This window comes from Lineus longissimus, chromosome 5 (genome assembly GCF_910592395.1).
Source record: "Lineus longissimus chromosome 5, tnLinLong1.2, whole genome shotgun sequence".
Taxonomy (NCBI): Eukaryota; Metazoa; Nemertea; class Pilidiophora; order Heteronemertea; family Lineidae; genus Lineus; species Lineus longissimus.
Window position 1 is genome coordinate 11,207,516 of NC_088312.1, and position 13,225 is coordinate 11,220,740.

General features: G+C 37.9%; 1 protein-coding gene across 1 annotated transcript; it reads right to left on the reverse strand.

The window, feature by feature from the left end:
* Positions 1 to 460: 460 nt before the first annotated feature.
* On the reverse strand, positions 461 to 11,977 carry LOC135487784 (G1/S-specific cyclin-D2-like). Its single transcript, XM_064771861.1, has 5 exons — positions 11,589 to 11,977; positions 10,908 to 11,123; positions 10,454 to 10,613; positions 7,123 to 7,262; positions 461 to 5,738 (listed from the first exon to the last, which is right to left on the reverse strand). The coding sequence occupies exons 1-5, from the start codon at positions 11,787 to 11,789 to the stop codon at positions 5,595 to 5,597; spliced, it is 861 nt and encodes a 286-aa protein (XP_064627931.1). The 5' UTR covers positions 11,790 to 11,977; the 3' UTR covers positions 461 to 5,594.
* Between the last annotated feature and the right edge of the window lie 1,248 nt (positions 11,978 to 13,225).

The following is a 13,225-nucleotide window of genomic DNA, read 5'->3' on the forward strand; positions in this document are numbered from 1 at the left end:
GCCTTGAATGCCTTATGTCCTGCCAAGAAAATTGTACAGCCTGATACAATCTAATGTAACTTCTGCTACAGTGTACTTTAGTTGTGAACCTGACCTCACCTGTATCCTTTGAGTTGGTTTTAGTAAGGTTACACCACATTATGGCAGAGTTATTTGCAAGCTGACTGACCACAAACAGTCATATATTTGCCAGAAAGCCTCGTAACCCCTTTCTGTCGGACTACTATCTAAATTTGATAGAAAATCATAGTGGGGGCCGGGCAAATGGTAGCAGATATCAACCCCCTACTTCTGAAGAATAGTGAGTTTGCAGTGAAAACAAGCAAATTCGCTAACTTCCCTTGTCGTTGATAGAGGGAGAGGGGGCATCCTTGAATAACATTTTCCTTGGTTCTCTGTTCTGTGTCCACTTCATCACTGTCGCCTTCCAGTCACACAAAACAACAAAGTATTATTTTAAAAATTTAAAAAGTGCAGACTTTATTTGCTCCCATCTCAAATATGTACAAAATATATCTTTATAACCATCTATAAGGTGACATGAATCTCATTTTAACCCATCATCACCAATGATGATATAACTTATAATGTACTGTGCAAGAACTGACCACAACTTTCTCAAATGATGAAAAAAATCTATAACCCTACGAAAAGGTAATTTTTTCATTTGGAAATTATCATTGTTGTTCCTACGAATTAAGGACTGAGAAGACTTGAAAACCTGCTGACAGAATCATTGCCAAGTCGCACCCATATCACTGTCACACCGGTTTTACAGTTAATGCTTCTAAACAGTGCACGCATCAGCAAAAAAATTCACGTGCGCTGAATTGGGCACATATTATGGGAATTGACATGTGGTTGCGACGACTTGGAGCAAGAAACTGTGTGGTATTGATTGACATAACCATATTGTCCATTGAAGCAGCCAGAAGAATAGCCTTCTTGACATTAGGCAGTTGGAATAGCCAGATTTACAGGCCCAAACTTTGACAAAAAAGTGGGTACTGCGCTGCCAGCGGTATGACACTGCTGATGACACTTAATATTAGAAATATTCGGTTTTCTTCAAACAAAATTTCAAATGGACAACGGTGAGAAAAATACCATCAAAACATCGAATGAAAAAGGCAAACAATGAGCACTTATAAAATTGACTCATAAATTAAGATTGCAAATATCGTAACTCATGCAATAGTAATTGATAACGCCAGAAACTGTGCATCAAACTGTAAGCCTTTTGCTTCAAACTTTTTAAAACATTCGAAAGAAAGATGCACCAACGTGCCATCTTAGAAGTATGCGAAATCAACTTGAAATGCCCATCAAATCCGAACCTATCTGTCCCCTATAAAAGTATCTGGCACACAGGCAACTAAACGAGAGTGAAAATCAGACTGACACTAACTGGCTTCGCCGGTTGGTCAAAGCTAGAGAACTGACAATCCAACAAAGAAATTCACTGTTGTGTCATGTACATTTGGTCCGTTTGGTCATCTGTGCACGCTACTCGTAGGATATGTTTTGGACCTGTTGCTCAATCGGCATATAAGGAATAACTCAAAAAGCGTTATCTCCTTCAGTAAATTTGTTACTGCTATGCCAACAGAGCAACCGTGCCCTGGTCCCAACTTTTTTACTTTTTTAACGTTATGGCATTCTTTGAACACATGGCAGATACGATAAAATTTTAACCATCCATTAACTAATTTGACATATTTTTACGGTTACGAAAGCAAGCCAACTTCTGTCAAACCTAACACTTATAATATATGTATATTCATATGATACGGTTACAGAATCATAATTTTTTATCTCGTTTTTTTTTGCTGAGGTATTTTTTTACACACACATATCTTAATCAGAACTACAATAGTTGGGTTTTTTTCTGTTTAAGAAAAAAGGGAGAGAAAATTCAAATTGAGAAAAAACTGATTTAGAAATATTCCATGCTTTCAAAAACAGAATGATTCTTACTTAGGCTATGCCAATCCCAGAACAAACTTTGATATAAAAGAGATTTTTGAGAGCTGATTTTTTATTTTTGAAACTGCAGAGGAATTGATTTGAGCTTTTTCTCGAATCGTGTGAAAGATTTAAAAACTTGATTTATTCATAATTGGGATTTAACAAGAGATAATTCAAACCTAATTGTTTACTTTTGCGACTCACGAAATATATCAAGGCTTTAAACTGGAATAATGATTTTAAAAGGAGTTCATAATTGGAGCAACTAAACACACTTTAAAACCTAATTTTTCATAAAAAATTTCAAAGCTCCTACTTGAATGATTACATAACTATAAAGGAGTTCAACAGTAACTACGTTTCAGAATATTTGAATAGAACACGACATATTTCAAGAATCGAAAATTTTAAAACTCTGACTCAAATGATTTCAGGAGTCAACATCAAAGTAACTTAGAACTTCTCATAACTGGGATGCAGAACAACAAGAGAGAAATTTCAAAAAGCGTAATTTTCATTTTTGCAACACTGAGGATAGAAAATTTCAAAGCTCCTATTCTAATGATTTTACTGGAGACAAGACCACCATTGATTTTTTAAGCCTTTTCGCAGTTCAATTGTCAATGTTTGACCGCGACGCATCAAATACTGCGTGGGGTTGTGAATCTGAAATTTTGATATGATCTTCTGGATAGTCAGGCAAGTAAATGGTGAAAAGTAAACTGGAAGTTGACCACGGAAATTTTTTGATAATCGACAAATTGGACAGAAGTTGATATTTCCACTCTTTTCAGCCAACTGGCAGAAAAATCTCAAAACACGATTGCCAAATTAGCAAAATTCAAAATTAGTTTTTTCATCAAAGAATTTCTTTATATCTGTAGACTTGCCACACCAAATATCTTTTCAATATCTCTCCAAATATGCACTTGAGAGTTAAAAACATAAACACACTCGTGTCTAATTGATAGGTATGGAAATTCCAACCTATGAATATTCAAATGGTGGTCTTGTCTCACTGAGGAGTTCAACATAACTTCAATCTAGGGATTTATTTTTAACAACAATGTGCATGCAACAGACGGCTAACTCCTCCACAAAATGATTCAGTAATAACCTGTGGAGTAAATGACAATTTGGCCACTTTGGAAATTCACGCCCGAATACAGCACTTGCAAAATCTCAACTGATAAATTTCAAATCACATAACAAACATCATACTTAAAAACAAATTTCAACTCGATTTATTTTTAAATTCAAATGCCAACAGTTTTTAACATAATTCTTGCATCACCCGCAATATTAGAGTTGTTAAAATTACGGAGCTGCTTAGGAAATCACCAAGACTACCGATGAAATTAACATTATTTGTTCTCTATTCTATTTGACCTCTTACAGTGATTTGCAGGAGCCAGTTCAATCAAAGCACGCCAACCTGTACAGTTCTTTTTGAATAAATACGAAATAAACTACAGAGGAATTGGATCATTTGATTCATGGATAATGCATGAAAAAAAGACAGTCAAATCATTGAATCATTGAACATGTATGCAGGACAAATTGACTTGTTCTTCAAAGTGAATTGAACATTCCAAACTGCAGGGCTCTCCACTGAGCTCTCTGAGTTCTCACTCGACCATCTGTTTATCATGCACTACCAATAAATACATATAAATCAGCTTGCTTTGTTTTAATATCGAGGTACAATGACAGTTTTTCCGCCAGGATTAAATTTGAGGTGGGACATACAAATTTGGAAAAGCAAATTTTCAATGGTATTTATGGTGAATTACCCTCCTGAGATGTTGCTTTTCACCCAAAACCCTTAAATTGACTCCAAATGCCCTTTAGATCACAAATCATGATAATATCTTCAGATTACAAAACAAAGTTATTTTAGGGGGACATTTCCCCTTGATTTTTTTTAGAGGAAGCCCTGGAGAGAAAGTAGCTTGCGAGCCAATATACAAATGGCTTGTACCGACTTGGTACAGAATAAACTGGCATGTTGACCAAGAACTAAAACGGACATCTGATCGACCAAACGATTAATTAAATACAGTAGAACCTCTCTATTAAGGACACCCTCAGGACGGACTAGTGCTCTTCTTAATAGAGGTGTCCTGATTAGAGATGTTGAATTGAATGGAAACAACCAATTTGGGAACAAAACTAGTGTCCTTAATAGAGAGGTTGTCCTTAATAGAGAGGTGTCCGCTAAGGGAGGTTCTACTGTAATGGATGTATGGAGACAAACAATTACTGAGGTATATCATTCATTACACAGCGTACAGAACTAGTACTATTGATAATAAATACACGGGCTCTAATTACTATTTATACCTAGCCCTTTGCATAAGTTACGAATACAGCCAGACAAGAAAAACGCGTTTTATGGCAATAACCCTAGAGACCACTTTCTCCCCATCCCAAAAAAATTCCATGGAAATTTGACACGGAATGTTTGGTTGAGGGGAAATATATATCGTTTAGAAATGCGTTGACTTAGCACCATGTCACATTGTACGGTAATTCGATTGGGTTATAACTGAAAGAACACTTGTCTTTTGATCACAAAATATTCGTCGGTGGATAATGCCAGAATTTCTCAGATTAAACTTTTGATAAATGCGTTTTTGGAATATATGAAATCACTCAAAGTTTATCTCTGGAATAATATAATTCTGGATTGCAGGAATATTGGAGTAATTGCGGAAATGCATGATATTGGAATATTGTACTTTTTTTGGAAATGCAACAAGACAAGCAGTATTAAAAGAGTCGCTAGATGCAAGATAAACTAAAATGCAAACCAGTTATATATGTTAGAGGCAGTGAATATCTTTTGAACTTTTTTACTCCAGGTTTGACAGTATGTACAACAACCATTGATATGAAAAGTCGCCGTTTTTAATCACAGTGTCCAAAATTGCTGAGGTAGTTTTCACACTCCAGGGTGCTTGGTACTTGGACACACGGAAAGAGCGCACAAACGTTTTTGCACATACTAATTACAACAACCTGGACAAATCAGATAAAAACTAAAATTGTATCATAGTTATAGGTTATGTACAAAAGTTACGTCCGAATTCGTTATCATCGAAGACCAATATTTCACCGCGCTATAAAGTTGCCACGTAAAAGCAACAGTTTATCACAGTAAGGGTGAGGTAAGTGGTAGGCTTCATCCAAAACGCCCAATATAATAAAACGTACTAACGTTTTGGACAGCGTGAAACTGATCTTTGAACACAGTTTGGTGATCAATACGTTACATCCTTTACTGCAGTATTGTACAACACTGCAAAATGACTGCAGCATTACTTCTATGATCTACAAAAACCGCTTACAGACAGCAGTCTTCAAAAATTGGCAGTATTTTTACTTATAGTACCAAGCGTAACTTTTCCAAATATATAAAAAAATAAGTATCACAATTTCTTTATCACATCACCTAACAAGACCATTCTCGGTAAAAATGTCCAATAGCAATCTCGTCCAACACGAGACAACATTCCCATAGGTAGATAACAAGTCAAGTCCAAGAAAATCTCCAAGGGTCCCACTCAGGGGCAAAAAAGTCCCAGAAGAAATCTTGGTGGCGAGTTAAATTCCCCGTCCTTTGCTTAGAAATGTATGTCGATCATGTCGGTTGGCGTTGAGGGCTGCTCCATTGGCGGACATTTTGATGGTGGCGTCTGAGCTTGTGGTGGAGGCAGATTTGTTGACAGGGCCTGTTCGATTTGTTCTTGGCAAGAATGTAAGCAATCCTGAAAAGACAGAAGACGTGAGAGGGTTAATTCATTTGGTCAACTTTAGTGGCAGTACGGACCCGAACTATGATCAAGGCCAGCCACAGTCGGTTATGGCCTGATGTAGGGGCACATTATCAAAATCACTCTTTGAAGTACCAACCGAACAACACTTTATAACTACAGACGCATTATGTAAAATTGTCCCACAACAGTTTGGTGTGGCGTTATCTCAAATATGACAAGAAAGAAGTTGTGGGTGCAGTGCTGTAGTTCAAGGAGAGCCTATTTGAACAGCCTTTTCTCCAGGTTACTTTTATCTAAGGGTAACCAGCAAAATCTTTACCACAGTGGCGTCAGGTCTTTTGCGATATCAAACAGTTTTGTCACAGACATTGGCCGTTGAGTAGGAAGTTGAAATGTTGAGAGCCATGGTATGTGAAGTGTTTTTGATATTTCGGTCAAGTTCTTGAGTGGGGTTGTGTCAACAATTGATATGCTGACCATTTAGTTATAGGTCACCTGTAGGTGTGGGATAGCCATTTACATATAGAAAGTAGAAACTGGACAAAGAAGAAGGCTCTTGATGATAATCACTGGCACTGATCATGATATAGCTTTAATTTGAAAGACACTTTAATCTTATCTAAATATTTTTCTAGTCTTAAGGTGGTCAGTCAGTTCAATTTGCAAAGAGATGATGAAGGAATCACAGCTGATTAGGTCCAGGTAACTGAAACCCGGAAGTCTGGTTTTGTATCAGATGCAACTGGATGCTGGTAGTGGTACCTCTTGGTACATAGCTAGGAGATTAACGGTTTACAGCACCACATGGTGAACTATAAGTAAAATAATTATTTTGTCTTGTATAAAAAAGTGAGGTGTTAGAGAGAATCCACAGGACTCATTCAAACACTACAACAACTTAGATAGCCATAAACCAATCCTGGTGCAATAACCAGTACAGACTGCCACCAAAGCTATGGTCAAGCTGAGCATATTCTTCTCGTGCCATTCATACAATGCAGTATATTTTTGTACCAAATTCCTGGACACTTCTAGCTGAAGATTGAATGAAAGACAATATTCTGATGTGCTTCACTGGTAACCCACTTACAACAGGAAGTAGGTATTAACAACAGACCAACTGCCACTGTTGAAGTATTTACACATTTCACTGGGAATGGCCAAATGTAACTTTAGACACAAGAAAGACAAAGAATTGGGAGTAAAAGTGCTCAGTGCTGCAACCTTCTCTATCCCAAAACTTGAATTTATTCTCAACCCTTTCAGGCCAAGATTTATGTGTAACCCACACCAGATTTTTCAATTTTGATATTCTTCTTGTGATTGTTTTTGTTCTGTGATAAGAGGAAAAATGAGACACCGCTTGGACACTTACTGCTTCTATTCCCGTTATTCTTTGGATGAGATCAGCTATTCCATTCTGCATATACCACATTGGACTAAACACACCCTTGATCGCTGCTGCTATACTAGCACTAGCTATCATGGAGGGAGGGTGCATACTGAATGCTACATCTGAAAAGATAAATGTAGAGAAAGGGTTAACAAAAGGGTAACAAGATTTCGAAAGAAGAAATAATATATAACATCTATAGAGGACACCACCGTGCAAGGGTTTCAGCACAACACGAAAGCTTGTGAGATCTTCAAGGTTAGCATACAAGTATGATATCCCACCCAGAATTATCAAGTTGAAAACTTGTCTAATGAGACTTTCATGAAAAACGAAACGAATTTTTTACACTGTCTATGGAATGAAAATGTTTAGTTTCAAATGGGACCATGCAAGATGTTGAATCTTAAGTGAGGACATTTGGTCGACACCATAATTTGATATTTTTAGCTTCAGGAGGATAATTTTAAAACTCTGTCTACAATGTGCCTAATCTGTTGGTGTGCTTTTCTAAAATTGGACCAACAAAGAAGTGGCATGCTGCCAAAATCTGAATGACAATGCATGCCACGTGCAGATATCGCTGGAAGAATTGTTCCCAGAAATTTTCATATCAGCCATTGTTCCGATCTCTATGGGAATTTAAACCGAAAGATCTCTCAAGTCAAACAACGCAAATGCCCCCTTCAACCCAAACCTGGGGTCAAAAGAAATGTGTTCATTGGAAATATGCTGCATCTGTTTGCACCAAACTCAAACTGGCCTAGACACATTACATTGGTTGCATTTTACCCAACATCAAACGAATACACTCAAGTTTTTCTGCTCTATTCATACTAATCGTCAACTCCAGACCCAGTTATAACCATAATCACTTTTTCATATTATGAAGTGTGTGACTGCCCCTGAATATCAGGCTAATGGTAATGATAAATACCATAGGCCCATAAGCGACCCCTATGTTGGCAAGTTCTCCACTCAAATGCCTGCTGAATGAAGTGACAGAATTGCTGTAACAGAGACACTCCTGTTAATTAGAACTCTTAATTAATGCCAGCAGTATTTGAGTAATCAACATTCCAGGACGGATGACAGCTGGGAGAAAACAGTTCACTGATGATAAAGGATTGAGCTGGCAGTTCCAAAAAACTTCAATTTCCAATTAAAAAAGACTTCATTACCACGCAGTTTGACTACATGTAGCCTATTCTTTTTTAGACAATCTATAAATACCCAGCACTTGTTGACCCCACCCACGCCTCAAAAATCAGTGAAAAACACGTTGAATTTAGGTCAATTTTTATATGTCACAAGAAAAATCATATAGACTAGAGTAAAATCCAATTATTAAAGTTTTTTCATGATTTCTCAAATTATGGTATCAATTTAGCTGGACATCTATCATACACTAAACTGGTACTATTTATAAATGTATTATCTTACATATTATGTAAGAGGCAGAGGGTCAATCTTAATGGCAGGAAGTGCAGTAACCAATATGGGATGTCCACCAGCTGATTTAGATAATAAAACGATGACAAATGTACAGTAGTCAGTACATGTACAAACAGTCAAAACTGAACAGATGGGCTTGCCGCTGATCAACTGCTACTTTCAATATAGCGGCTCAAGATTAGTTCAGGGAAAGTTTAGTAATAAAACCAAAGGTTTCCTGTGAGAAAATCGTGAAAATGTCCTGGAATTTAGGTTATGAAACGAAACACAAAACCTGTTTTGTAACACCCTGACAAGCGCATTTGTAAGGATAACAATGATGGGGTAATAACAATAGAAATGCACTTGTTGCAGCAAAGATTCTCATCTTCTCCCAACAAAATGTATTGACCAGTCTGAAAATCAGTTGACCGATTTGACAATGATGCTAAAAATGACCAAGGAACATATTTCTAAGCTAAAACCTATCACTGCGGCACTACTGAACTACTGAATGGTTGAATCTGCACCAGTCTTTGACAAATGAAGATTAACCCTCTCAGGCCACTGAAAAATTACGTCCGCCAAATATGAGCAAACACTGCAGAGGTATGGGGCCCGACAACATTCTATTTTGCCTGGCTTTTTTTTTTGCTTGGCTATGAATTCACGTTTTCACTACAGAGACAATTGAGAGTGTGACAAAGAAACAGTGTGGGAACGACTACCTCTCCTTGAGTTGTTATAGGCAGAATTCTCCAACATGTTCAAGGTGTGAACGACAAAGTAACCAGCTGTAACCACGCTTGTCTACTTTTCAATGACATGAATATGATTGGAGTTCAAAATATGCAATCTTCATATTAAACCAGTACAGTACAAGTACAGTGGAACCTCCCTTAGCCGACACCTCTCTATTAAGGACAACCTCTCTATTAAGGACACTAATTCTGGTCCCAAAGTGGTTGTTTCCATTCAATTTGACCTCTCTAACGAGGACACCTCTCCATTAAGGACAGCACTTGTCAGTCCAGAGGGTGTCCTTAATAGAGAGGTTCAACTGTACTACTATTTTAAACATGACTAACATTTTAAATATTCCTCCAAGTGGAGTTTAAAGGGTTTTTTCACTGCCAATATGCTTCAACCAAAGGAGTTAAAAGCGGCCACTTTGCAATGCACTATTTACCCCCTTGAACAGGAATTGGGTCAAACCATCAAAAGAAGGCGAACAAGACCTGGAAAGTTCAATAGCAACCATGCCGGAAGATACGGAAGCTGAACACAGCACAATAGGATGCAGTGGGGACTATTCTATGGGACAGTTGTTCTTGATTTTGTAAAGCAAACTTTATTCAGGCTATTTATCATTTCGTTCTCCATGCATGGGCAACACAGTTGCTGTGGAGATAGTACGAAATGCGGAGACGTTTTTTTTCTTCTTTCATTGTTGGCTTAATCCACGTGACGGAATGTATGCTTCGTTGATTCATATTCATATCAATAGAAGGGAAACCAAATATCTTGAAGCATTGCAGTGACTCACTTTTGTTCAATTATTTCATTGGCATTGCATTTAGAATCAAGCTCTAAAAGAAAGCAATAGATTTACTTTGCCATCTAAAACCTCTTCCTCAATCTTATTCGCTGCAGCAGTGTAATTCACTGCCACTGTAGGCCACAGTTTAAATAATTATTAATACAGGGACAGAAATTATATGACTGAACACAAACGAACGTCTAATCCAAATTCCAACACAGTATTTTTTCCATCCATTTGTTTTCTCTCTCATTTTGTTATTATCTGAAGGCTCTAAAATGCAGCAATCAAATAATTTCTGTCCACGGATGTGATATTCATTTGTTAAACGTTGCCTACCTGTTGAACATATTGCAATAAAGGTCTGTGCATGTCTTCGTATCACCTGACGCCGATGGCTGTCTAAAGGTAGTCTATTCAGTAAATGATCTAAGAAATCGTTTGGCGTTATAGCGGATAAGTCCCATTTCAACACATATAAACACAAAAGTTCCCATTCCTGAAAAACAAAAGAGGAAACATCAATATTTGCGATTAAGAAAATAGGTATAAACTGCTAATGATTACATATTCATGGCTGCTGAAGCCATTGAGCTGCAGCCAAGTCCCTCGCCAACCTCGCAGTTTGTTGAAATGCGCTTATACTGCAAGTGAAAATTATCCGTAATCCTAAAAATGCCTATGCAGCTGTGTTTTAATTGTATCCATTTTTTACTAGGTCGTTCAACAGCCACATCATCACACTATATTCCAGTTATTCGTAAAGGCCAACACTTAATAAGACGATATGTACCATTAATTCCTCTAATGTAATTGAACTGTCCGTATATATCACAAGTTTCTCCGCTGTAAGTGGAATTGTCTCTTTGAGTTTTGAACTAAGGAACATGCATGCTGATGCCAGGAGTTGTAGTTGACTCTTCTTGATGTTGATCACAGATAAAATGCGATCTAGATAATTTAATGCCAACGGTAAGACTTCCTCTTCACATTTCTGTTCTTCGCAAACCTGCAAGTAAAAGATAGGCAAAAACTATATAAGTCATGGTATTTTAAACAGTTTACCAGAAAATGGCTGAAAGGGGGCAAACAACTTGAACTACCAATCAGTCAATGCTTTCATCAGGCTTACTGATGTCAATGAACCGCCCAATGCTAACCATGTAATTACAAGATTACATTATCGAAAAAAAATAAAGAAATGAACCAACATAACATTGTTATAGCTAACTATCAATCGGCATATAAGCATTCAAGCAACGACTTGTTCAGGTTGATACCAGGATGACCCTCGACGAAAAAGTGGCGAAACAGTGCATCAACCCCACAAAGCAGACAGTACATCTTCGTCCTTGCGATTCCCTCCTCCTCGCACCCACCCCCATTCCCCCCACCTCCCAATGGCCCCATTCCCCCACCCCCATTCCACCCAAGACGAGGGCAGAGAAAAACCTGAAGCAAAAACAGTACTTACTTCCAACATCCACGTAGCTACCATTTTTCTCATGTAAGGTTTTAATTCTGTTTGTACAAATTTGAAATAGGATGAGGCATTCACGTATTTATCCTCAACCTCTAAGAGTTTTTGTAGCACTTGATCATCGTGTAGCAAAACTGGGTCGGCGACGGCCCTTCGTATCTCTTCCCCCTCGCTGCATAGCAAACCGTAGTCCATTCTGAACCAAGTAAACTCCTCTTTTGCGATGTTTTCCCTGATATATTCCTGCTCTATTTCGTTCGTAAGTGATGTTAGATCCTGAGGCACGAACTTCTGATAATTGATGATTGGCCGAACTCCGAAACAAGGGCCTGATTTTGAAGAATTTTGTTGAGCAGTACAGTGCCGAAGTTGATAATGTGATGCCTCTTTGGCCAATAATTCCGATGGGCTCGGCGCGGACCTTTTTACGTCGTTCCAGGCACCAGCTGTTCTCGAGCCGCGCCTCCCCAAACTTTTGACCAATCAGCGCCGCGTAATTGTTCCATTCATGAATGCGGTTTGCGACTAAATTTCTTACATTTATGCTCCTAGAACAAGGGATTTGAGCTATATCACAGTTGATAACTATCTTGTGATTGCAATACGGAAAATTCTTACTTTTTGGATGAGTTTGATAGGTTTTATTGGTCATTTTTGAGAAGGCCTTCAGACCGACGGTGACAGCTTGATTGGTCACGTGACGTCCAATTACCCGTCGTGACCGTGGCGGAATGCAAGGCAACTTTAGTAGCATTCCTTCACTGGTTGTCCTCTGGGTTGTATCGGAAGGAAAAGGAAAACTGGTAGAAAATAACTTTTTGTGCTTTTTTGATAAAAATTGCCTGTTATTATTACAAATCGCCAAATCAGGTAGTTTCTGACAATTAATTCATGACTAATAATTGTTTTGCAAGTTTGTTACTAGACTCCAATGCCCTACTTATGCTTTTATCAAAAGACCCAGTCAAGGCAACTTGATTTTTCTGTACTAATTTCATTCTTAGCAACTTTATCATCGTATGCTTCGGATTCTCGTGAGTAGTTACTAAAGCTGAAAGGCTGTGAGGTTGCTGGCCCACTCCACTATTTTTAGAACTCATGTCAAAATAGTTAATTTTGTTATCACCAGGCGCCGCTACTGTATTTAGCAGCTTCAGCTGATTTGTTACTTTCAATGCTATGCTACATGTGATAAAACACAAAAGCGTGCCAACCTGAGCAAGCTAATTCTAAAATCCTGGGCCACTAAAATTACACAATTTGATATATATGAAAAACACCTAAATTATAGAAGCTTTTTTTACGTTTGTTAGAGAAAAAGTAAAATTGCATGCCTATAGGGCCTAATTATATTTTTATTTTTGGTCATTGTGTATTAAACAGGCCAATAAAATGGGGGAATCAGTTTGCTCTGCCAAATTCTGGATCGAAAATGGTAATAAAGCTCGATTCGCCGATGACATTGGAATTTGGACCAGGTGAGGTACTTTGGCCAGAAGCCTTGTTTTAACACCTGTCCATCCAATCAGCACGCGCCAGAGCAATGACGTATAGCAAGGTACTTAAAATATGGCGGGAATTCGGCACGTGTATCATATATTGTTTCCACGTTCCTGGTCTTATAATTTGAG

Excerpts from the sequence above, each read along its gene's own strand:
- LOC135487784 (XM_064771861.1), bottom strand. The coding sequence starts at position 11,789 with ATGGACTACGGTTTGCTATGCAGCGAGGGGGAAGAGATACGAAGGGCC. Across the intron at positions 11,124-11,588 it reads TAGCTACGTGGATGTTGGAA|GTTTGCGAAGAACAGAAATG; the intron begins GTAAGTACTGTT and ends TTTTACTTGCAG. Across the intron at positions 7,263-10,453 it reads TATTGCAATATGTTCAACAG|ATGTAGCATTCAGTATGCAC; the intron begins GTAGGCAACGTT and ends TTATCTTTTCAG.